Source organism: Dermacentor silvarum, chromosome 5 (genome assembly GCF_013339745.2).
Source record: "Dermacentor silvarum isolate Dsil-2018 chromosome 5, BIME_Dsil_1.4, whole genome shotgun sequence".
NCBI classification, from domain to species: Eukaryota; Metazoa; Arthropoda; class Arachnida; order Ixodida; family Ixodidae; genus Dermacentor; species Dermacentor silvarum.
In genome coordinates, this window is record NC_051158.1 from 118,771,165 (window position 1) to 118,796,873 (window position 25,709).

General features: G+C 47.3%; 1 protein-coding gene across 3 annotated transcripts in view; it reads right to left on the reverse strand.

Annotated features, from left to right (window-relative positions):
- The window catches only part of LOC119454373 (uncharacterized), a 239,663-nt gene that overhangs the window by 202,588 nt on the left and 11,366 nt on the right, over positions 1-25,709 (reverse strand). For all 3 annotated transcript variants that reach the window (XM_037716327.2, XM_049668408.1, XM_049668406.1), the window contains exons 2-3: positions 15,626-15,794; positions 9,860-10,024 (exon numbers count right to left, since the gene is read on the reverse strand). In XM_037716327.2, the coding sequence (XP_037572255.2) occupies positions 9,860-10,024; positions 15,626-15,745 (285 nt within the window). In that variant the 5' untranslated portion in view covers positions 15,746-15,794. The remainder of the gene's footprint in view (positions 1-9,859; positions 10,025-15,625; positions 15,795-25,709) is intronic.

Below are 25,709 nucleotides of genomic sequence, written 5' to 3' on the forward strand. Positions count from 1 at the left end.
GGAAATAATCTCCCATTACGCATTCTACAATGGAACTGCAGGGGGTTTCGCCGCAAAAGAGACCCCCCTGCAGCAGCTACTCTCTGCTTCCTCTACACCCCCTGATATAGTAGCACTCCAGGATGCTGGCACAAACGTATCGCTGCCAGGATATGCTCTGGTAGCCTCTGACATCACTCCAAACCCCAGGGTTACCACTTATGTGCAAAATTTTGTACCATACACTTGTCATGTACTGAATTCTCCGGTGGCTCACACATTTCTAGAATTAATCCCGTCCACTCACAAATCCCATCCCCTCTTCATCCTTAACTGTTACCTCCTTCCGAGGCAACCGGCCTCGGAATGTATCACTCCATCCGCCTCCATCATTGCAAAGAAGGACCCTCTCATTATCTTAGGGGACTTTAACTGCGCGCATGTAGACTGGGGGTACATGCGTACCAACAAGAGAGGAGCGGATTTATACAACATCCTTCAGATGCAGGGCCTTTCTGTATATAACGATTTCAGCACACCTACGAGAATCGGTAACAGTGTCACCACCGACAATAGCCCAGATCTCACCTTTGGCCGCAATATTCCCACGCCAGTATGGCGGAACTCCAATGAGGCCTTGGGCAGTGATCATTATATCCTAACTATAGAGTTTGACTTTGCCAAAAAAGCTAAAAATTACCGTGTCCGAATGACTAGCTGGGATAATCTTCGTAAGCACAGAGAGGCCAAAATATTAGAGTCCCCCTTTAACCTTCACACATGGATGACAGAACTCAAGCAGGACGTGCAAGCTTTTACGCAAACGTTCGACGCCGCCCCTGAAACTCCCATTGCAGATAGTAGGTTAGCGCACCTACTCCAAGCACAATACAGTATTCTCACGCGCTGGAAAACCCAGAAACAGAATTGAAAACTTAAGCTCAAACTGGCACAGCTTCAAAAACAAATAGAAGAGCACAGCGCCGCCCTTAGTAAATCCAATTGGCACCAAGTATGTGACGGACTACGAAGTAATCTTTCCAACTCCAGGGCCTGGAATCTTCTTCGACATATGATAGACCCCACTCAAACTAAAAAGCAAACCCGACTTACACTCAAAAGGCTTACCCATCAAAATCGTTGTAATCAGCAAGCACTCTTAAGCGAACTTCAATCAAATTATACCACTGTGGGCAAAGCTGTATCATATCCCGACTACATAGGCCCCGATCAACCCTCCCTCGACGCCCCTATTATGGAGGTTGAAGTCAGAACAGCCCTGATTAAGCTCCGTAACTCAACTCCTGGAGATGACGAAATCACCAATGTCATGCTCAGAAACCTAGATGACCGTTCTGTTTGCCTTCTCACCGAGTACTTCAATGAATGCTGGGAAAAGGGGGAGTTACCTGCTGAATGGAAGCATGGAAAAATAATTTTCATCCCCAAACCCAATAAGCCCATTAATGCCCAAAATCTCCGTCCCATCTCTCTGACTTCGTGCCTGGGCAAACTCTTTGAGCATGTCATCCTCACCCGTCTCACGCAACACATGGAATCCAATGGACTATATCCCCATAGCATGCTAGGATTTCGACCTCATCTCTCGGCACAGGACGCCCTGCTACAGATTTCACATGCCATCCTCAATGATATGTTTCACCACACCAGAGCAATCCTGGCAGTAGATCTCACTAAAGCATTTGACAAGGTTAAGCACAGTGCCATCCTGCAGAACATCCAAGAGCTGCAGTTAGGACCTAAGACCTATAACTATATTCGGGCCTTCCTAAACGGGCGCACCGCCTCCCTGCATATAGATAATATACAGACGCCCTCATTCACCCTTGGAAACATTGGCACCCCGCAAGGAGCGGTGTTATCCCCATTCCTGTTCAATATTACCCTCATTCCCCTGGCAAAGGCTCTCAGCCGCATCCCACACTTGGGACACACACTTTATGCGGATGATATCACGGTTTGGACCACATACGGCTCGGATGGCGACATAGAATCAACACTTCAAGAAGCAGCCACAGCTATAGCTACCCACGCGGCCAACATTCGCCTTGAATGCTCACCCACAAAGTCAGCACTCTTCATACTCCGGCCGCGCCGTGTCCCCATCGCCCCCATTGTGATTTATCTGCATGACACTCCCATACCACAAACACCCACACTCCGCCTTCTTGGCCTGTACTTACAGAACACGGGAGGAAACAATCTTGCCCTGAAATCACTAAAACAATCAACTTACTCTGTCATCCATCTTCTTAGAAGGATTTCAAACTCGCGAGCCGGTTTAGACGAAGCAGACAATCTCAAGGTGCTGCATGCCTTTGTGCTTAGTCGCATTCTGTACGCATCTCCTTACCTGAACCTCTCCACAGCGGACAAAGATAAAATCAACGCTTTAATCCGCATGGCTACCAAACCAGCGCTCAACCTACCAAAGAACACTAGCACGGACAGGCTCTTAAAATTAGGAATGCACAACACTATACAAGAACTTATTGAGGCACATCGACAAGCACAATACTTTCGCCTGGCTGGCACAGAAACAGGACGGCATATACTGGACTCTCTCGAAATTCGCATACCCGCACATGTTGTAGATTTAGTATCTCTCCCTCGCGCCATGCGCGCCGCGCTTATCATCAAACCCCTCCCTAAGAACGTCCACCCAGAGCACCATCAATCCCGCCGCGTCGCGCGAGCCAAAGCTCTCCATAACGCATATGGCACTTTAGAGGATGTGCGATGGGTGGATGCCGCGTGTGGTCCAGACCGTTCTGTAGCTGTGGCTTATCATCCAGCAGCCCCCCCCCCCCCCCACTCACCCACTTCATGGATTCCCACTGTACCCCGGAAGAAGCAGAGGAAGCTGCTATTGCCTTAGCGATCGCTCAAACCAATGTGGCTTACATAGTTAGCGACTCTAAAACAGCCATCCTTAACTTTGCCCGCGCACGCGTCCATGCCCCAGCGTGGCAAATATTGAGAATGTGGGTCCAAAATTCTGATAGACGTATTGAGCTCGTGTGGGTGCCGGCTCACTCTGGCAATCCCGGAAATGAGGCCGCCGATAACATAGCCCGAGGACTTGTACGCCGGGCAAATGGCGACCCCAGCCGGGATTTCTCGAGGGAGCGGGCGCACACGTTCTCCGAAATTACCCAACAAGCACGCCTTGCCCGTCGACTCTACCCTCCTCCCCACCCCCGACTATCCCACTATCAACAAATCCTCTGGAGGCGACTCCAGACCCGAACTGTTCCCACACCTCAGCTCCTATCCCACTTTCGCCCCGTTTCGCCAGAGTGCACTCTCTGTGGAGAGTCGCACGCCACCTTAGACCACATCCTCTTTGGCTGCCCTGCAGATCCTCCCCCGCAGGGACAGCCTACCATCGGAACATGGGAGGAATGGGAGGCCCTCCTTGCGTCGCAGGACCTGGACATCCAACTTCGCTGCGTGAACCGGGGTGCCAGTGCTATGGCCCTACGTGGCCTGGACACATGCGCGTAAACTGAGGGCTGTGCGGTGGCCCTGGGCCCTTGAAGGGTCCAAACTAGCTCGCTTAATAAAGTTTTTCCATCCATCCAACGTAGTTTAATAAACCCTTGGGTTTCTTCAACTACGTCCGCGGTATATTGTCGACCACGACCGCTGATTACTATGCTAGGAGGTCCATATCGCAGTATAATGTGAGCCAGCAAGAATATTCAAACTCCTGTAGCTGTGGCCGTTGGCAACGCGGCGGTCTCACAATAGCGGTAAATGTGATCTACGCAAACGATAACCAACAATTGAACTTTGAGCATCACGGGAAAGGGCCCGGAATATATCTACTTCCTCAAAGGGGACGCTAGAACGGGGGACTGGTTGAAGTAGGCCGTGTAGCGCTTGTGGAGGACGCTTGTAACGCTGACATTGAGTGCAGCTGGTGACGTACCAATCTATAGCGTTCCGAATTTTAGGCCAGTAAAAGCGTTCTTGAGCCGGGTAGAGCGTTCGTGTGGAACCAAGATGACCGGAAGTTAGGTCAACGTGCTTGGCGTATAAAGTTAGGGTGTGAAGGGTCTTGGGGACAACTAAAGGTAGCGCGCACCGGTGGTCGAGTAGCTTGTCTTACACAGGGCGCCGCCGTCACGTAGGCGAAAGCAACAGCCTGCAGGTGACTCCTGCGCTGCCGCGACGAGCGGTTGTACGCTCTCGTCCTTCTGCTGCTCGCATATGACGGTACCCATGTCCGTAAATTTCGGGAACACAAAAGCGATGCATTGGTCAAAGTTGTCACCATCGCATTCAGTTGTCGGAAGTGGCATCCGAGAGAAAGAAAATCAGCGTCAGCATGTCGCCGGCCACTCTTGTTTCAAGTAACAAAACCATATTCCTGTAGACGGAGGGCCCAGCGTGCTACTTCACGCACATTCACGAGCCAGCATAGCGAATGATGATTCATTACCACAGTGAAGGGGTGCCCATAGACATACGAACAAAACCGTTGCACTGAGAAGATGACCGCCAGACACTCTGGTTTGGTCACTATGTGGTTGCGCTCGGAGCGGCTCAAGGACCGGCTAGCGTAGGAGATCACATGCTTGCTGTCGCCGATACGCTGAACGAGCACAGCACCGATGGCTACGCCACTGGCATCGGTGTTAATCTCAGTTGGTGATGATGGATCGAAGTGGTGAAAAATTGGCGGGGACGTCAAAAGGAATTTCAGCTGATGAAACGATGAGTCGCAATCTGGAGTCCACTCTAAGGGAACGCCTTTTATGAGAAGGCGTGCAAGGGGATGATCCATGTCAACAAATCTGGGAATGAGTTGGCGAAAGTAGGGGCACAAGCCCAAGAAACTTCTTAACTACTTGACAGAGTCAAGTACCTTAAATTCTTCTACGGCCACAGTTATTTGTCGAAATAGTCGTATGCCTTCTTCAGCGACCAGATCTCCTAGCACAAGAGAATTCCGGTCCCCAAAACGGCATTTTTTTCATTGAGCACCAGACCCGCTTTCTCCAAGCAGTTCACACTAAGTCCAAACGTTTGTTATATTCACTAAACGTTCGCCCAAAGATCACAAAGTCGTCTAAGTAGCATATGTAAACTTCCCATTTCAAGCCGCGTAATATCGCGTCCATGAACCTTTCGAACATTGCGGGCGCGTTACACAACTCGAAAGCCATCACGTTGAACTCACATAGTCCGCCGGGCGTTAAAATTGCTGCCTTTTCTCTGTCGTCCTTGTGCATAGGAATTTTCCAGTAACCTGACCGTAAATCAACAGAGGAAAAGTGAGATGCCGCAAAGAGGCAGTCGATGGCGTCGTCAATTCGTGGGAGTGGATATACATCTTTCTTAGTAATGGCGTTTAGACGATGATAAAAAACGCAGAACCGCCACGCACCCTCTTTATTCTTCACCAATATCACGGAGGCTGCCCAGGGACTAGACGACTCTCGAATGACGCCTTGGCATCGCATTTCTTCGACTTGATGGCTGATTATCTTGCGTTTTGCCGGGGACACGCGATAAGCTTTTTGTCGGATTGGCTGAGCGGATTAAATTCGCTCGATGAGCAAACTCGCCGAATTACACGAAAATTTGGACGACTGGCCAACGTAACGACCGTAGCAAGTCTTGACATGAGTCCTCCGCCTCAGACCTATCGTCCGCCATCCGCCAGATTGTCCGTGAGGAGCTCCAGTGGCATGACGAACAGGCACGTTAGGCGACGCCACGTTGCAGCTCCTCCGCATTCCGAGAAACCCTTTGGGAACCCCCTTCGGGTACCTGGAACCATTCGGTGTCGCGGATTTTAACGGCTCCAGAGACGAACCGCATTACGATACGACCGAACCACCACGCAATGATTCACCCGCTCAATGTTTGGATCAACGCCCACGCAACTTTCGTCCACGAAGACTAACCGCTACCTACGAATTTCAAGGGGAAGCTCCTCGTTACCCTTCAACCTATGTCTTTCGCAGAATACTTCAATCCGCATCCTGAAGCTCGCCCTTTGCCACTGTATTACTTCTGCGGCATGCATGGCCACATAGCTAGGTACTTAGCCGACGCCGAGCATAGAACTAAGGACCATCAGCGCCGACTATGAGGTCTAGTGACACAAAAGCGGGGGCACAAAAGCGATCGTAAATCTTCGTAGACTCGCCCCGGTATAGTCTACGATCGTACCGGTACGATCGTAGACTAGCCCCGGTATAGATCAAATTTCGGCACGGCACTTAAAACTTGTAGTTGATGATATTTGTGAACCACTTTCTGTAATTATAGATCTTGCGTTCAAGAATGGACTATTTCCTAACTCGCTGAAAGTAGCTAAAGTTATTCCGGTATATAAAAAGGGTGACGGACTGTCAGTTTCCAACTACCGCCCCATCTGTATTCTTTCATCGCTTAGTAAGGTTACCGAAAAATTATTTATAATTCGCCTAAGCAAATATCTGCAAAATTTTCATGTACTGAAGCCATGCCAATTCCGTTTTCGAGAAGGTAGTTCAACTAGCCTTGCCCTGCTTTCCTTGACTGACTATATCATGTGCTCTATTGATTCAGGATGCGTAGTTGGCTCAGTTTTTTGGACTTCACAAAAGAATTTGACACCAGTAATCATCTCATCTTGTCTAACAAACTCCAAGCATACGGTATTTCAGGTCCGTCCCTCAAGTTCTTAAAACGTTATCTACTGAACAGAAAGCACACGGTATCCATATCTGGCTGTTTCTCCGCTACTAAAACAATTAACCAAGGGGTGCCTCAAGGCTCATTACTTCGTCCATTACTTTTTTTACTTTACATCAATGATCTTCCTGACAGCATACACATGGCTCACTGCGTTTTATATGCCGAAGATACTACTATTTCCTTTGGTGACACATGTATTAATGCGGTCGCTACCAAATTAAATGATGTTCTATGTAGCGTGTCAGAGTGGTGCCAGGAAAAGTATTTACTTATTAATCTAAATAAACCCGAATTTCTTATTTTAAAATCACCTCAACATAGGTTAACCTCAATACCTGGCATCAGAATTGACTCGCATTACATGAGTGTCAATGATAGTGTATCGTTCTTTGGCGTTCAACTTGATAGTAACCTTAAGTTCGTTAACCATATTACTCACATTAGAAAGATGGCAGCATTCGGCATTCGCGCATTGCTTTTCTTCACATTTCTTCCATCAGGCCCTGCTTTGTCTTTACTCCGCTTTTATTCATTCTCATATCACTTATGGCATTTAAAGGGAAACTGAGACATCCACCCAAATGTAGCAATTTGCTACAATGGAAACACAACTGGGTTCCTCGAAAGAAAGCCTCACAGTTGAAGAAAAATTCGTCCTGGTCCGGGACTCGAACCCGGGACCACCGCCTTTCCGGGGCAGCCGCTCTACCATCTGAGCTAACCAGGCGGCTATCAGATGGCAGGGCGAAGTCGAATTTGTCGACAAATGGAAGCAGAGGCAAGTGTATGACGTAATAGTTCAGCGGAAATCCGCTAGGTGGAGATAAGTAATTAAAGGGAGACTGAGACATCCACCCAAATGTAGCAATTTGCTACAATGGAAACCCAACTGGGTTCCTCGAAAGAAAGCCTCGGCTTCCTTTCGACTGTACTAGGTTTGCTGCTAAGAATAATTTTTTGTTACCTAAGATTTCTACCAATTACGGTAAATCATCTTCATCCTTCTGTGCGATCACATTGTGGAATCATTTACCCATGTCTGTTTCATTCAAGAATTCATTAAAAGATTATTTGTTGAATTCTTGATGTTGATGCTTGTTAAGTTGTACTAGATTTGTGGTTTTGTACACAGTATTTATTTCTCAATTTCCTCTTTTTTGTGTTCATGCATTTTGATGTTTTGTATTCCTTTATGCTTAATGTTATTTTTCCTTCATATATTTGTTCCATTGGTTCGCACAGCTGCTAATCCTTGTATTATTTATTTGTAACCTTCATCGAGGGTCCCGTTGCAGTCTTGTACTTTGGGACCCTCGTCTGTATATTTTATATGCTGTCATTAACATACGATGTTATAATAATAATAAACTGATTTGATTTGAGTTAGTGGTCGTACAGTGCGCAATCAGTGGCCAGGAGACTCCACTAACGGAAGTCACTTCCGAGAGGACAGACGCACCGCCCAGGAGACCCGGAACCGCTACCGCTACTGGGTACGCCAGGTGCGCAACTCTCCTTGTTTGATGCATACTTGGTGTTGAAGTCAGTTTAGCTGAGTTTCGGTGCCATCATAATTGATAACGTTTGCTATAAACCGAATGAAGCAAGCCATCTGGTCATCAAAGCACCTACCTCTCCAACACTGGCTGCCTCTTGTAAGGCAGCTAACATTTTTAACGTAAAACAGCGAAGCTTGGAAAACAGGGATGCATATTTCTGAAGGAGGGTTTGGGTACGGGGTAGTTGGTATTCCATAGCAAACTATGTATGCGCTGTAAGTCAAGTTTGCGTAGGTTTCAACTGTCTCATCGAATTGCATAATCTGACAGTGATATGTTTAAGAAGGCGCGATTCCAGAATGCTATACTGCACATCGATCTTTTGGTAGTTCAGGTTGGTAGTCCAAGGGGTGTCGTAGCGATTTTTATTAGCAAGAACATCAAATTCTTTCTCCAGCCTGATTACCCTGCTACTAAGTAACTACGGTGTAAGGCAACGAATGGCGCACTAGATGTAGCATTTGGTGCAATAGGTATATTGTTCTCCTGGCACCGCTTATATATTTGGCTTTGCTAACAAGTACTTTACACAGCGTAGGCTACGCAGTGGCACATTTGTAGTTGCATGCGATTTCAATATCTTGCATATCAACAGGCAGTCGTTCAAGTCAAGTGGCGGCTAGAAACAGCTTTGTCATTTGATGATCGCTATGTTCTTGTCATTTAATTTGTTTCAAGTAATTATGTGCCCCACCTGTGAAAACAACACTCGGGATCTTATGTTTGTTAGTTACATACTCGTCCAAGGTGAGCTTCAGTGTTACACTCTTCAAGGCTTGTCTGATCACAACGCGGTCATTATTAGTCCAAATATTACGTTCAGAACCAAAAATCACATGCAAATGTGCACCAAATTTGAACATAGCTAGCGATGCGTCTATTGTGAACAAGGTGGAGCAAGCGCAGGGTTGATTTTTAGCGTGCGTATTTTATGATGTTGCTCGGTCTTCTGCATTATAAATCACGTTGCTGTGAATTTCACGAAGTGCTATCTGGCTAAGTAGAGTGCTTTTTCAGTCGAACGGCAGTTTCAGTCTGAACAGGCGTTCAACTCAAAGGCACTTGAAGATGCCCTCTAACAGGCGTATCAGACACCCTCCATAGATATCAAATAGCTGTGCAGCTTGCGAGTACAATCTCTCATTAAATTTTTCGTATGCATGTGCAAATACTACGTGCCAACCAATATATCACCAGTTGGAAGCGAGCTCTTGTCCCGTCTCCTATACGGTCGCGTACTTTCTTCTCGCGCTGTGCACGTTCATTGCAGATTACGCACTAGCCCAGTCAGCCTAAGGCACTCTGACGTACTGGCCCTGGGCTATGAGCGCAAAATAATAAAAAAGTATTTTGGCCTTTATGTTTTGTTTTAGTAATCAACTCGTTAACGCTAAGTAAACGGAATGGTGTTCTGAAAGAACACCTTATCAGTACAAACTGAGATAGTGTTTATCTTTAGTGTTTCTTTTAATTAAACCCGCATTTTCCTTTTTCTTTTCTAAGTGGTACCTTTGATTTCGCGCTCTAACGCAGTCTGACACACTGACAGCTTCGTTTTCGGTAAACATGAACAACCTGTGCTTTATAAATGTGGAACGCCTTACCAGTGCAATTCTGTTTCCGTGAGGTCGAAGTTTTTCAGTGAGGAATTCAGCAAATGACGACTGCACTGTCTCGGAGTGCTTGTACGGAGATTGCACAATGCCATCCTGTATCGGCGCTTGAATTGGTGCTTGCATTGATGCTTGCATTCGTGCTTGCATAGTAGCCTTAAAAAGAAGCAATGGGCACATATGCATCTCATGACCCGCGAGATTCTCGAAGTACATACAAGCAGATTTGCATAACTGTTTTGATGCGAGTATTTTTCTCCCGATTTCATGTACATGTTGTGTGCTATTATTTGATATAAGAAAAACCTCATTCTTGCAGTACCGAGATAGACCGCTGAGGTTGGATATCGCAGTCTAAACAGCGCTAAAGGATGGGGCGAGCAAGGACACAAACGATGAAGCGCTGACCTTCAGATAATATATATTGCGCGCATCACATACCGACCGCTGCATTAAGGACCGCCTGCGGGAGCACGTGAATTTTAAAATAAAGAAACTAGAACAAAGTGCCGCCGGGCTGTGCAGTGAAAAGAAGCAGGATACTCTCCAGAATTGCTTTGTAACACCATTGTAGGAAAGTATGACAACCAGCAAACACGCGATGTCGATGAAGCATACAATATAGCTAAAAATAAGAGAAGCTCAGCGTATATCAGCACGCCTCTAATTAGGACTTTGTATAAGGAGATATAATTTTAGATCGGTGGCCGTGGTCGCGGCTGGGCTGTGGCACTTCATATGATATCACATTCAGTGACGTTGTCGAGATTAGCTTGCCTTGTATTCTCTCCTTCTTGTCTATTTATATTCCATGCTCAGCACGCAAGTTACATGAAGGTCACCGCTTCATCACTTGTGTTGCTTGCCCCGCTATTTCGCGCTGCTTAGACTATCAGAGTCAAGGATTACGGCTGCTGCCGGGGCAGGTTAAATCTCTGGCCGACGTTACAGCAACTCGTTGAGAATGCTTGTAATCTGAAGCAATCGAGAAATCAGTTGCAGTGTCGCCCGAAAGGCGAATCATCGATTGCTATAGAAAACTAGTGGATGTGCATATGAAGTAAGGAGCGTAGTTTTATTCACGAGCAAATTGACCACCAGCAAGCAAATTTACCTTCGTGCCGCCGCTGGCATCAACGTGTAACTAAGCAGCGAAAACACAGCGTAGGGCGGACTCTGTCCCTGTCGCAGATGGCTTTCAAGACACAGCGACCCGAACGCTCCCCCTCCCTAACCTCTCCCCAGAGCCAATTGCGGCCCGGCGGGCGCACGCGGCCTCTTGGGCCACCCCGGAATAGAACCCCCCCCCCCCCCCCGCACCCCGGCTCCCTACCCTCCCTCCGGAGCGTTGCGCGCGACTCGAAGACGGCGCACTAACATCCCGCACCCCTCCCTTGCGTGCACGAGATTCAGCCGCGTTCGCTGGCTCACCCTCGCGCGCTTTTGCTTGCAAATACAGCACATGAAGTATACAGACTACGTAACCTTACCGCGACGCCAGCAGCATAAATCCGCCTGGAGTGTCCATATAGTCGCTATCGCAATAAACGATAATTTAGAGCATTAGAGACGGTGCTCTAAAGGTGATGTTGATGTGGTGCTGCTAAAGGGTGCTGGTGTTGTCGACGGTAGTATACGTCGAGTGGCGATACAGCCGTTCTGAACTGCTCCGCAAGATTCTGGCAACATAGTGCAGGAGACACCGCCGTTGCACTCGGAGAGGGACAGAAACGCACTGCAGGAGCAAAACCTGGGCCTCACGTTGCCGGAAGTCAAGAACAATGCTACGCCCACTTGTCGTTGCTAAAAAAAAAAAAAAAAAACTAAGAATGCAGATGCCAGACCAACCGAACACGTATGCGTGAAAGCACAGGGTGAAATAGCACTAAAAAAACACTCATTCATGAATACTTCTTTTTGGGCGAGTTCTTTCTATGAGTACCTTATATCATGAATTTTACTTTTTCTTGAACAGCTAGGGCATTCACCTTTCTAGCATATACGTTCCGATCTTTCCGACAGGGTCATTGAGCGTGGTTGGAATCGCCGCATGGAATAATTACTCAGAATATAAATGCTTTTTATCATTCCGCGTTAATTTCCGCGGCTGGGAAAGCCTAATGCGAGATTTCTGTGGATTTTGCTTTGCATTTGCAGGAAGCTGCAATTTTTTTACAGTTTCTTTTTTTATGACTAAGGATAGTTATGAAAAGAAACCTACCCACTGATGAGTGCGCGACAATCTCCACCTTACGGAATTATCATAAAATCAAACGAAAGCTAAGAAATAACGCAGGCTTGCGCGGCACATGCAGCACAGTCACAGCGTAAGCTGGAGGAGCGGCTCTATCGGAGCTCCATTTTTGGCAGCATGCACTAGAGGGTCTTCGAATCGAATTGTCTTTGCGTCGTTTTCACGAGAACATCTTACCTGTCCGCCCCATGTCGACGGCCAGGTGCGGTTTGTGGTGCTTTCTACACAGCGGTCTGATGAGCCTGACGTTGCCTGGTTGCAGCGGCGCGCGTAGCTCTACGATTGGCTTCTTAAGCAGCGGTTCGTACCTTGCGCAAAGGCGCCATAACGTGTGCCGAAGAGTAAACAGAGGTGTAAGACTACGCGGCGCACATGCCACATCTCTTGACTCGTGGCACGAGACAAAGCTGTTGACGCTCATAATGATGATTTGTCCGAATATTTTTTGAAACGAGGTGGTGAAAATAGCCACTTAGCCTACTTGAGTTAGCCAGATCCAGCTACATGCAGTATGAAGCTGCTACACGCAACCGCTGTCGGGACACCTGTCGGAATACAACGCAACTGTAATAGAAAGTTCACAAGTGTCGACGCTACTCGGTGCGCATGTAACATCGTGTGACAAATGGCAAGATACGATGGTAATGATGATAATGATGATGATTAATTGGCATCTCCTTTGAAACGAGCTGGGGACAAACACTCACCAAGTCTGCTTGATTCATTGAGATGTGCTATAGATAATTGTTTTTCTAGCATTTTTGTATACATATTCTCAATCCCCTTTTTCTTCCTCAATCCTCCTCTATCTACCTTGTACCATTGCCTAGGCTGCTGATGATTAGGACTTAATTGCGTTTCCTTTGAAACGGGGCGATGACAAATAGTCACCTAGCTTGCTTCATTTTATCAGGTATGCTATATATGTTTTTAATTACAAAAAGTTTAACGCGAAAGCGTTAAGGTTCCCGTATGGGAGAAAATCCGCTGTAGGCGTTGGTGTCGCCTATGGCGGAGCTGTCAGTGAGCGAAAATTTTTGTATATATTTATGTATATGTATATGCCTCGCCTTGCTATATGGCATGCGGTATATCGCGTGTTTCTCATACCTTGTCTTACATTCTTGACAACATTATTGCTCGGAATTTTGAGAATGACAGTTCACAAACAAAGGTCAGGTTACAAAACACCGACAGCACATGCCTTTTATGATAAATGTTCTGAGACCGATATATTAACAGTGCGAAACAATAATAGAAAGCTGTAAATAATGTAACGTTTCTGGCGCGACTGTGCACTTCCTCCGGTATTGGCCTACGCAATACGCCGCGTTTCTACAAGAATGCTCGCCTTCGTGCATAACGTTCGCCGCCAGCGTTTCCCGGTAAACATGACAGTTACATAAGCTGAATTTGCTGGGAAGCGTGAGAAGCGTCAGGAATCGTTGAATGATACCGCGTTCTAATCTTAAAGGCTAAGCTTAAGCGTCCTCCAAGTTTTTTATGCCTCTCCATAATCTTCTTTTTCTTCCGCAAGACTTCTGTTCCTTGTACCGGCACCTATGCAAGTACTACATGGATCCCCACCTGGTGTACCACTATGCAGCTGCAATGCAAGGGGCGCACGTATAGAGGCGACGCGGGGTGCACCTAAATTTTCAAGACAAGTGGCACGATACGATGCCAATGACGATGATGAGATCTATCGGTATCCCCTCTGGAACGGGGTGGTGACGTAATACCCTAGTAAGCTTTATTTAATCAGGTATACAATATATGTTTTGCATTCTAGCATTTGTGCATGCATCTCCTTAACCTTCTTTTTCTACCTTCTCTATGTACCTTGTATCGCTAGCTATGCAACTGTAGGGAGCCTACATGCAAGCGCATGCATGTAGGCTCCCTATGCAACTGCGACATGGCGTGCCACCTGGCGTAAAAATGTGCAACTGCAATGCAAAGTGTGCACCTATCGACGCCACGCGGCGCGCACGTCACCAGGGACATTAATCGGGTTTCTCTTTGTGCGCTAGGACGCGTTTATAGGGAATGTTTCAGCTTTGATCTTACAAGCGCTGGCGTGGTACAGTGGTAGAATAGCTACCTCCCGCGAAGTGGGCCCGGCTTCGATTCCATCGGGAACTGGTATTTTCTTTTCCCGTCTATAGCTACGAAAGACGGGCGGCGGCGGCAGCAGCGGACAACATAGCCTACCGACACGGCTATTGGAATGAGCCCATAACAGCTTACGCTGTAAAAGGCCTCCAGCAACTTTTCTGTTCCCCATGCAGTTTCTTATGTAGTGCCTGGTGCTTGGTTGCAGGTAGGGGATTAAAATATCTGGTCATAACATAGACCTCGAGAACATTGCCTAGCGCATTACAATATACATGTGTGATGAGCCGGTATCAAATAAGTAATACATACTTTATTCTATAATTAACTGTAATTTCCACGGGATATGACTGGTATGAGTGAATCCCTGTCTTTACTGAGCGTGGACAGCACGTGGAGCCGAAAATCAGCGCTCGGGGTGGCGGGTGATGGGCAAGGCAGTTCGCCACGGTACACTCATTATTTTTAGATACACATTAACACTTTGGAGGCAGTAGGGTAAGCTGGCGCAAGACAGGGATAATTGGGCATGGCGGGGAGGCGTTCATCCTGAAATGATTCTCGAAAATACTCATTACATTGTTGTACGTCTCGACGAACGAGGTGGTATTTCAATTACATCCCCGAATCCGTATTCTTGTATTTTGTTATTGCCTAAGGAGGTGGACATAATAATAATGCGCCATGTTTCGCAATGTCATTCATCGTGTTGCAATGACCTTGAGACGCCGGAGCGCGAGCCGCCCAAGCGCAAGTGTGGCAGGTGTGACGACACGCCAAGTGATCTGCTGCTGAGAGGCGTCGCAGCGGCGCTCAGTCGGAGCCTCGCCGCTGCGGTACCACGTGTCTAGGTGAGGGTTGAACGGCTGCTTCGCCGCCGCTTGGTTGCTCAGCCTCACCATGGATGGAACCCCGGCTAGGCCATCTGTGCTTGCGCGTAAGCGCAAGCGACATGCTGAATCCAATTACCCAGTAGATGTAGCTAGACAGCAGGCTGTGAAACCTCAAGCAAATACAAAGTTGGCTGCTAAAACACCGGAGCTAAGGCAGGCCAGATCAGCACGTTATAGAGAAGCTTACCAAGCCCGAAAGCGCGCAATAATGAAACGCTGTGTCCATAGTCTTTGCAAAACCAAGTAAAACAGACTTTTCACTGGTGATAACTTAGTTTACAGGAATTAAACCTTAGCCAATTTTTCGGACCGTATTTATTTTGAACAAAGTGGATTCAGACCACAATGAAAAAAATTGCGCGCGAGGCAGAATTTAGAGACTTCGCTGAAGTCATCATAATCTTGAGTTGCCTGTGCCTTTGAATTATGGCTAGGGAATATATTTCTGCAACGGTTCATACGACACGCTGGAAAGCTGTGTTTGCGATAGCCTACCGTATGATTTTCGTCGATGTCTGCGGCTCCGCTGTTGCACGTCCATTCCTCGCAGTTTCCTGCACACGTTTCCGGAAGGAGCTCCAGCATTTTTAGGTGCGATCGGATGAGATTCTCCATTGGCCAAGCGGTTGACGAAAGCGAAGGGTCCAATACCGTAGGCACAACTCTAAGAAAGAATGACAAACCAAGGTATTGATTTTGTAATTGACCAGAAAGATATGTAATACCGTATTTTTGCGGACGACGAAGGGCTTAAACCTATCAGTCTTCTTCTCGGTGAAGACTCACTAAGCAGAGGCTCCCTTCCGTGTCATCTTTTCCGAACAAGGCACTTGGCAGTGCCTTGTGGAAAGGTAGTGCCTACATCGCTTCCTATCCGTCCTGGATGTGGAAGACCCCTGCCTTATCAGGAAGTCACAGTAACTGTCGTACTATCTCGAGCATGAGCGCCCGCCACAAGTGAGCTGCTTTTGAGTCGACGTAAAATTCTTGTATAATTCATTGCCGCTGGACCAGGTCTGCGCTGAGGTGAGTGAGTGCATCGACCGCTATGGATGTGTCCGTTTTCAAGACTCGCGCGGAATCAGCATTAGGATCTTTCTACAAATTATTAATTTTTATTTAGGTTCCACCGTCATAAAGCACAATGAGGATTTCTTTCTTGAAAAAAGAAGGTGTATGCATAGGCTCGTGTATTGCCTCGATACTTAGTAACGTTTATGTAGCAAGTTATGACAGATGCCTCATGGAATGCCTGCTACAACAAGCGTTGTAAAAGTGCTCAGATTTATAGAACACTTCTTAGTTTTTTACAGATTTAACCCCCGCGATAATCAGCCGTGCGCAGGACAAATTGTTGACGGGTTTCGTTCCTGCATAAAGAAACTACAACAAACTAGTGAATTTCCCAATAATAAGAAATTGACGTTCCATGTCCTCGAACTTCTTCTATCTGATCATATATGCTGGCAATATGCCCCCCCGCTCCAAGAAGAGACTCCTACTTTAAAGCTTGGCGCATTCGAAACGTGTGAAGCGTGCAATTGCCAGATCTTGTTTAGGAGCTGCCTTGTCGCGGTCGTGCCTTCACACAGTGCGCAGGAGTTTTGATTCCCAGGTGCTCAGACTACTGCAGGCTGTCTGGACAATTGACTGGCCACTATTGTTGAATGTATTTTAGCAGACTTAACACAGCCAAAACCTGACAAACGTAACAACCAAAAAGAGAAAAAGTTCGCATTCAAGAACCGCGGTCATTCCTTATTTGGACCGAGGTAGCACATCAGGCAGACATTAGTTTTTTTTATCTGCAAAAAAAAATACACTTTTACAGTATGTGTCAAAAAGTGCATAGGGAAGACAGGGGGCCCCGCACGTGTGATAAGAAACACGCTAAAAAACCTGTTGATTGCTGCCACACCGTAGTGTAGGAGCGCCCCCTTTCGTGCGGTCGATGCTACATCGGCAAACTGGACCTTGTACAGTATTAATGACCGCCTCAGAGAACATTCCAATTTAGCGAAAGAGTGTGTTCGCAGCCACCTAGCCGTGCATGGCTACCGTTGTGGTTGTCGTGCATTGTTTCATACATGAAAAAGACTAAGGCACTATGGTGACCAGCGTGCCCGTGAGATATACTAGGCCTTTGGCATCGATAGGAAAGGCGATATGGGCGTGAGTGTGCCTTCGGTATCACTCCTCATGAAGGAACTTGCGTATCTTGCACGTGGATGATGACGACCATTTAGTTGTGCTGTTTTCCTACTGTGATGTATTCCTACTATGCCATGTTCTCCTTTACCTCCTGCCTATTCAAGCCCCTGTAATTATCATATGTGCGCAATAAAATATTGGCTGAAAGTCAGCGCTTCGTCTGTCTCAGTCACGTCCCGTTGTTCAGCGCTGTTGCTCGTTTGCTTCGGATATGTACCAACGAGCTCAAGCTAGCACGTTATTGAGATTGTAATTCTTAAAGTAAATTGTGCATAAATAGTTGCCTGTTTTCTTCCTTCAAAATTTTAAATACTTAATGTTTTATGATGAACGAAGTTTGTCGGTAATTTGGTATCAGTTCAAAGTGTGCGAAACTTGTTAGGCTATCTAAATGCAATCATAAGTTAGTGCGTTTTTCTTTCTTTCCTAGAAATAATTCCTAGCAAGAGACAATTCCTAGAAAGTACGGTTGTGTGGCACAAATAGTGAGCCCTTAATATAGTGTGAGGTTCTGCTGCTAGTAAGCGCGGTTTTATTTCGTGCTGTACGTCCCGTTCCTGTTTCATAGCAGCTGTTTCATTCCTCTCCTCAGAGTGCCACGGTCATCTTTCCTCAGCCAGGTCATGCCGTCACACCGAGTGCCACGTGTGCAACACCTGCTGTTCTAGAAGCAAGCGAATTCATTCTGTGCTTGTCATTACCGGTTATGTTGCCCACGCATCTGCGAACGGGCTCTGCTATCCCAGTGACACTAATGTGCCGTAGCGGACTTACTACACTGTGATGCCTTTCTGCGCGTCCCGCTAAGGATTCCGCAGCGAAGTAAAATGTGACAAACTGTTCCGCACTGCGCGAATATTGTGACAAAGAATCGTACGGAAATATAACAAATAAAAAAAAAGAACTGCACCCGTGTCATATATGCGAAAATCCGGCTGCTATTTTAAAACTGTCCGCAACCTTACGCAAAATTGTAGCACAGAAAGAATCGCGTCGAATTTCTTGTTGAATCACTCTTAGTATGAAAATTAGATTGTTTTTTTTATTTATCGCAGCGGCCTTTTATTCACCCGCGTGTGTGCAGGCTGCCCCTTAATTTGGTCAACGCGTCCATAGAAGCGGCGTCAGAGAGTAGAAAAGCTGAAAGAACGTTTCAATCTTACCTTGGAAGGGTGCGCAGCCGAGAAGCGCTTGCTGTGCTTTCAGTCGCTAAATAATATCGACGAAAAAAAAAATGCGATGGTTTGCTGCAGTGTGCATTTTAACAGCTAGAAGAAAAGACAGAAAAGGCAGACAAACAGATGCGGTGCTATAGGGTTAACAGGAAAGCCACGGCAAGATTCGCTACTACCTTAAAGCCTACGTGGTTCCTTCGTATGGAGGTCAGAATTTGCTCAAACCGCAGACGCTCAGAGAAAGTATGTAAATCATCTTATTTAGACGTCAATTCAGTACATTTCTGTGTGTTGTGCAGTTCCAGTTTGCTTGCGCTTTATTTTGCGCGCCGCGGAGGGTTTGGTGGGGAGAGACGAAGACGACGAAGACGACATGCTGCTCGATCGGAGCTGTTCTGCTGTGTGACCGGTTGTTGCGTGTGCTGTTATTACCGTGACAAATCGGTGGAGGTGCCGGGTATCATCCTATGCCCTAATTTGACCTCCCGATGCTTCAAGTCTCTACCACCATTCCCACGATTCCGGAGGAACACCAGGCACTTCGCCACAGCCACCGCTTGCAAGGACTGCCTCCTGAATACGGCCCATTGAGCCCAGTAAGAATGTCAACCACAGGGGCAAGTACGAGTCAGACGCAAGAGAGCGACACAGTACAATCCACTTCTACCCCGAGTGTCGTCTACGCATCGAGCGATCCCAAGTCATTTCATGGTGACGTGTTCGAGGACGTGGAGGATTGGCTTGAACACTTTGACCAAGTCGCTGCAGTCAATGAATGGGACTACTGTATGAAACTGGCGCAACGTATACTTTGCCCTCGATGACTGCGCTAGCACGTGGTTCGAGAATCATGAGGGCTCCATCACTAGCTGGCAAGAATTTCGACGACAACTTCGCGAGACATACAGCAGCCGAGAAAGGAAAGAAAAGGCCGAACAGGCTCTGCAGAGTCGGTTTCAGAAGCCAAATGAAAGCGTGGCCATGTTTGTCGAGAACATGTCCTGTTAATTCCGGCGTGCTGATCGAGGTATGGCCGAGACAAAGAAAGTTCGTCTCTTAATGCGAGGGCTGAAAGAACAACTCTTCGCGGGACTCATGCGCAACCCTGCAGCTACCGTCGCTGAGTTCATAACTGAAGTGACGACAATGGAGCGAGCGCTGCAGCAACGATCCCAACAGTACGATCGCCAAAGCACCGTCACCGCCATGTCATGTTTCACCTGCAGATATGATTTAGCAGCACTCCGAGAGCTTGTGGGAAGGGTCGTGCGCGAAGAGCTTGAGGATGTTCGCAAAACTGCTTGTCAGCCGACTGTTACTGAGCTTGGTGACATCATTCGTGACGAAATCAGGACCGTGATCCAATCATTAGCACCAACGCGAGCGGAAGCCCTAGTCTTGACATATGCCGAAGCCTTACGGAGATATCAACCATCTACGAGACGACGTTTGCATTCCCCTGTTTCAGCTCAACCACGTCAATTTCCCGCTACAAATGTGAACTCGTATGAGTACGTAGGCCTGCCAGATATCACACGGAAATCAAACGTGTGGCGCAGTTCGCATAATCGGCTACTTTGGTATACCACTGCGGCGAGGCGGACCATGTGTATCATCAGTGCCCTTATCGGAGGATGGGCCTTCAGGGATTTCACCCTAATGCACGTCGACGAAGTAATGGTGAGCGCCCACGCGAGATTGAGCAGTTACTGGCCTCTCAAGAGTTGTGTTCTCCCGCACAAAGACGCCCATCACGTTCACCATCTCCTCGGCGCATCATCTCGCCTAGCCGTTACTCCATGTTTTCTGATGTTCGCAACAGGTACCCAAGTCTACGCCCACGTCAGGAAAACTGAGAACAGCAACCTCCGGGGGTGGGGCCGCTGCTGATCGTCTTGACAAACACCCTCCGACACGACAAGTTCACGACAACAATTTATCTGCCACGCCATGTTCTGATAACGACGCAGGACCTTCCGCCAATCTTACCGTAACCGTCAACAATTACCAGGTCACCGCCATCGTTTATACCGGCGCCGACTACTCCGTTATGAGTGGTGAATTGGTGGCTACTCTCCGAAAGGTGACCACATGGAATGGTCCCCAACTCCGTACTGCGGGTGGTCAGCTCGTGACGCCGGTTGTGAGGTGTACCGCCCGAGTGCATAACTGCGGCTCTGCCTTCATCGGATCTTTCGCCGTACTGCGCGAATGCTCCAGGCAGCTTTTCAACTCTATGTGAATTCCAAACTATCGGCTCAACAGCAAGATAGTCTTCGCTATCTTTTGCTTTCCTTTAGCGACTACTTTGCCACGACGTCAAAAATCAAGCAGACACCTGTTGCGAAGCACAGAATTATAACCAAACCCACCGAAAGACTCATCCGACACCATGCCTTCCCTGTGTGTCGAAGAGAACAAGACGCCACACGAACAAATGCTCGCTGACGACTTCATTCAGCGATCTATAAGCCTACGGGCGTCACCAGTGGTGCTAGTTAAAAAGAAAGACGACATACTGCATTTGTGCGTTGATTATCGTAAACTCAACAACGTCTAAAAGAAAGACTTCTATCCGGTTCCTCGCATCGACGACTCGCTGGAACGACTTCGCCACTCCAGATATTTTTCGTCTATGGATCTGCGTATTGGTTATTGGCTAACCGAGGTCGATGACCGTGACCGGGAAAAGACAGCATTTATTACCCCTGACGGACTCTTTGAATTCGAGTTTCTTCCTTTTGGCCTTTCCTCAGATCATGCAAAGAATGATGGACATTGTTTTGTCTGGTATTAAGTGGCTAACGTGTCTTGTGTATTTGGACGACGTTGTTTTTTTTTCGGAGAATTTTGAGCTGCATCTTCAGCGGCTTCGTGCCGTGCTTGATGCGCTCCGAACTGCTGGCCTGTCACTCAAGCCCGAAAAATGCCACTTCGGTTACGAAGAGCTGAAATTCCTTGGTCATCTCATAAGCTGGGATGGAATTCGCCCGGATTCTGAAAAAACGCGAGCTGTTGCTGCCTTCCCAACGCCTACGAACAAGCGCGAGGTTCGCCGTTTTTTGGGACTTTGCGCGTATTACCGTCGCTTCGTACCAAACTTTTCGAAAATAGCTGAGCCCTTCCATTATTTCACAAGGGACAATGTCGCTTTCGTTTGGAACCCCGAGCAAAGTTGCGCTTTTTGTGACCTACAACAACGACTTCAGACTCCTCCAATCCTAGATCAATTCGACGAAGCTGCCGACACTGAAGCACACACAGACGCAAGCAATGTCGGTCTCGGCGCCGTCCTTGTGCAGCGGCAAGAATGTATCGAAAGAGTGATCGCCTACGCTACTCGTACCTTGTCACCGACTGAATCGAACTAGTCGACTGCAGAAAAACAATTCCTAGCTGTTGTGTGGGCGATATCCAAGTTCCGACCATATTTGTACCGAAGACCTTTCAAAGTAGTCAGTGATCACCATTCGTTGTGCTGGCCTACCGGTCTCAAAGACCCCTCAGGCCGCCTTGCTCGATGGAGTCTTCGCCTTCAGGAGTTCGACGTTACGGTTGTCTATAAGTCGGGACGCAAGCACACAGATGTCGACTGTAGAAACGACTCCGCCTGAACTAATTGACGACGACAGTTTCCTTTGCGCCGTCACAGTGTCTGACTTGGCTCAGCAACAGCGTGATGACCTGGAGCTTCGCCCGCTCATCGACTACCGTAAGGGCCAACTTACGCACCCGCTGCGTGCATTACGACGCATAATTTCGTGGTTTTTTTCGCAACAAAGTCTTGTACAAGAACGCTTTCACTCCAGTTTTAAGCCGATCTTCTGATGGTGCCATCTGCGATGCGAGAAGAGATCCTGCATGCTTGTCATGACAAACCGTCTTCTGGCAATTTGGGGTTCACGCACACTCTCGCACGTATCTGCCACAAGTACTACTGGCCTAAACTATCTCGTACCATCAAGCACTACGTGAAGACTTGCCGAGACTGCCAGCGGCGCAAGACGCCGTCCATAAAAAAAACCGGATTGTTACAACCTGTCGAACCACCTCAGGCACCCTTTCAACAAGTCGGAATGAATTTGATTCGACCATTTCCTAAATCTACCGCTGGCAACTGATGGATAATAGTTGCGACAGATTATCTCACTGGTTACTGTGAAACAAGACCACTCCAACGAGCTACTGCTAACGACGTCGCCAACTTCTTCATTCATGCTATCGTCCTCTGCCATGGTGCACCAGCATTGGTTATTACCGACAGAGGGACCGCTTTCACAGCGCAACTCCTGGAAGAAGTGATGAACCTCAGCGGCACTGTTCATCGCCGGGCAACAGCTTATCATCTTCAGACTAACGGCCTAACAGAACGGCTCAACGAGACCATCGCTGACATGCTTTCATTGTATGTCGACGTGGATCACAAGAACTGGGAAAGCGTCCTTCCTTTTGTAACCTTCGCCTCTAATACCGTCGTTCAAGAAAGCACAGGATTTACTACTTTCCGCTTGCTTCACGGTCGCGAGGTTACCACAATGTTAGACGTAGTGCTTCTGCCCGACGGCTTCGCATCTACCACAGTGAATGCTGCCCAATATGCTCTGTGTACCGAGGAAGCTCATCAGCTAGCTCGCCTGCGCATTCGCTCTCAGCAACAACACGATGCTCACGGGTACAATCTCTGCCACAGAAAAGCTCCCTACCAACCCGGAGACAAAGTATGAATCTGGAGTCCCGTCCGCCAGCGCGGGAGATGGGAGAAACTTCTTCGGAGTTATTTCGTATTTCGCGCCTTACCGGGTTCTTCAACGCCTCAATGACGTCAACTGCACAGTTGTTCCAGAGAGCACCATGCGATGCTGCCGCCGTACACCACAACCGGACGCACCCACGTGGCTAGGATGAAGCCATATTCCGCACGCTGACAATGACATATTACGCACGCTATACCCTCCCCCCCCCCCCCCCTTGAAAACACCGAGCCGATGCTTTTCACGGGGGGGGGGGGGGCAATGGCACGTCAATTCGGGACATTTCCGTGTGTTGTGCAGTTCCAGTTTGCTTGCGCTTTATTTTGCGCGCCGCGGAGCATTCCGTGGGGAGCGACGAAGACGACGAAGACGACATGCTGCTCGGTCGGAGCTGTTCTCCTGTGTGGCCGGTTGTTGCGTGTGCTATTATTACCGTGACAATATGCGCCTTGCAAGTGACGTCGATATTTCCCGAAGTTTATTTTATAAAGTCTGCATTTCATCACTTGAAAAAAAAAAAGGGCCTGCAAATGTACAATTATTGCATCTCTTCAGAGGAATAAGCTGTCGAGGAGGACATCATTTGTAAGAAAAACCCAACGAATTTAATTATTGAATAAGTTGATTACTACAATTAACTTCTCAGGTACAAACTTGAAGGGCATGTTTTCATTAGAAAGTTGTCGGAAATTCTCCCAAATGTAAACCCAAATCATCATCATCATCAAGAGCCTATTTTTATGTTCACTGCAGGACGAATGCCTCTCCCTGCGATCTCCAATTACCGCTGTCTTGCGCTAGCTGATCCCAACTTGCGTCTTCAAATTTTCCAATTTCTTCACACCACCTTGTTTTCTGCAGTGCTCGACTGCGCTTCCTTTCTCTTGCTTCCCATTCTGTAATTCTAATGATCCACCGGTTATCCAGCATACGCATTACGTGGCCTGCCCAGCTCCATCTTTTTCTCTAAATGTCAATTAAACTATCGGCTATCCTCGTTTGCCCTGTGATCCAAACCGCCCTGTTCCTGCCTCTCAACGTTAGGCCTAACATTTTTCGCTCCATCGCTCTTTGTGCGGTCCTTAACTTGTTCTCGAGCTTCTTTGTTAACCTCCATGTTTCTTCCCCATATGTTAGGTGGATAAGATAACCATACTCATACTCTGTCATATTCATACTTTGTCTCCGGGTTGGTAGGCAACTTCTCTGTGGCGGAGATTGTACCTGTGAGCATCGTGTTGTTGTTGAGAGCAAATGCGCAGGAGAGCTAGCTGATGAGCTTCCTCGGTACACAGAGCATGTTGGGTAGAATTCAACGATTGTGAACTTTTCTTTTGAACGACAGTGGTATGGTCAGAGACAGTATTTGGGGTAATGCCTGCCGTATGCACGCCAACCCAATTTTATTCTTCGGTAAATTTCTTTCTCCTGTTCAGGGTCCCCTGTGAGTAACTGACCTAGATAAACGTACTCCTTTACAGACTCTAGAGACTGACAGGCGATCTTGAAATATTTTTCCTTGCAAGGCTATTTACAATATCTTCGTCTTCTGCACATCAATCTTCAACCCAACTCTCACATTTTCTTGGTTAAGGTCCTCAATCATATGTTTTAATTCATCCCCATTGTTGCTCAATAAGGCAATGTCATCTGCAAACCGAAGGTTGCTGAGATATTCGCCGTTGATCCTCACTCCTAAGCCTTCCCAGTATAATCGCTTGAATACTTCTAATCATGCAGTGAATAGCACTGGAGAGAATACAGATTGTGTCTCCTTGCCTTACCCCTTTCTTGATAGGTAACTTTCTACTTTTCTTGTGGAGAACCAAGGTAGCTGTGGAATCCTTGTAGATGTTTGCTAAGATATTCACGTATGCCTCCTGCACTCTTTGTTTAGGCGATGCCTCTGTGACTGCTAGTATGTCTACTGAATTAAATGCCTTTTCATAATCTATGCAAGCCACATGGAGAGGTTGATTGTAGGCCGCAGATTTCTCAATTACCTGATTGATGACATGGATATGTTACATCCTAGAATACCCCTTTATGAAGCCAGATTGTTCTCTCGGTTGACTGAAGTGTTGCCCTGATTCTATTGGAAATTATCTTGGTGCATATTTTATATAATGCTGGAAGCAAGCGAATGGATCAACAATTCTTCAATTCTTTAACGTCTCTCTTCTCATGGATTAGTATAATGTTGGCGTTCTTCCAGCTCTCTGGTACACTTGAAGTTGTGAGGCATTGCGTATAAAGGGCCGCAAGCTTTTCAAGCATGATATCTCCTCCATCTTTGATTATATTTACTGTTATTCCATCTTCTCCAGCAGCTTTTCCCCTGGTCATGTCTTTCAAGGCCCTTCTAACTTCATCGCCAGGTATAGAAGGAACCTCTGTATCCTGTTCATCACTACCTGGAATAAAAGTAGCTTGGCTGCTCTA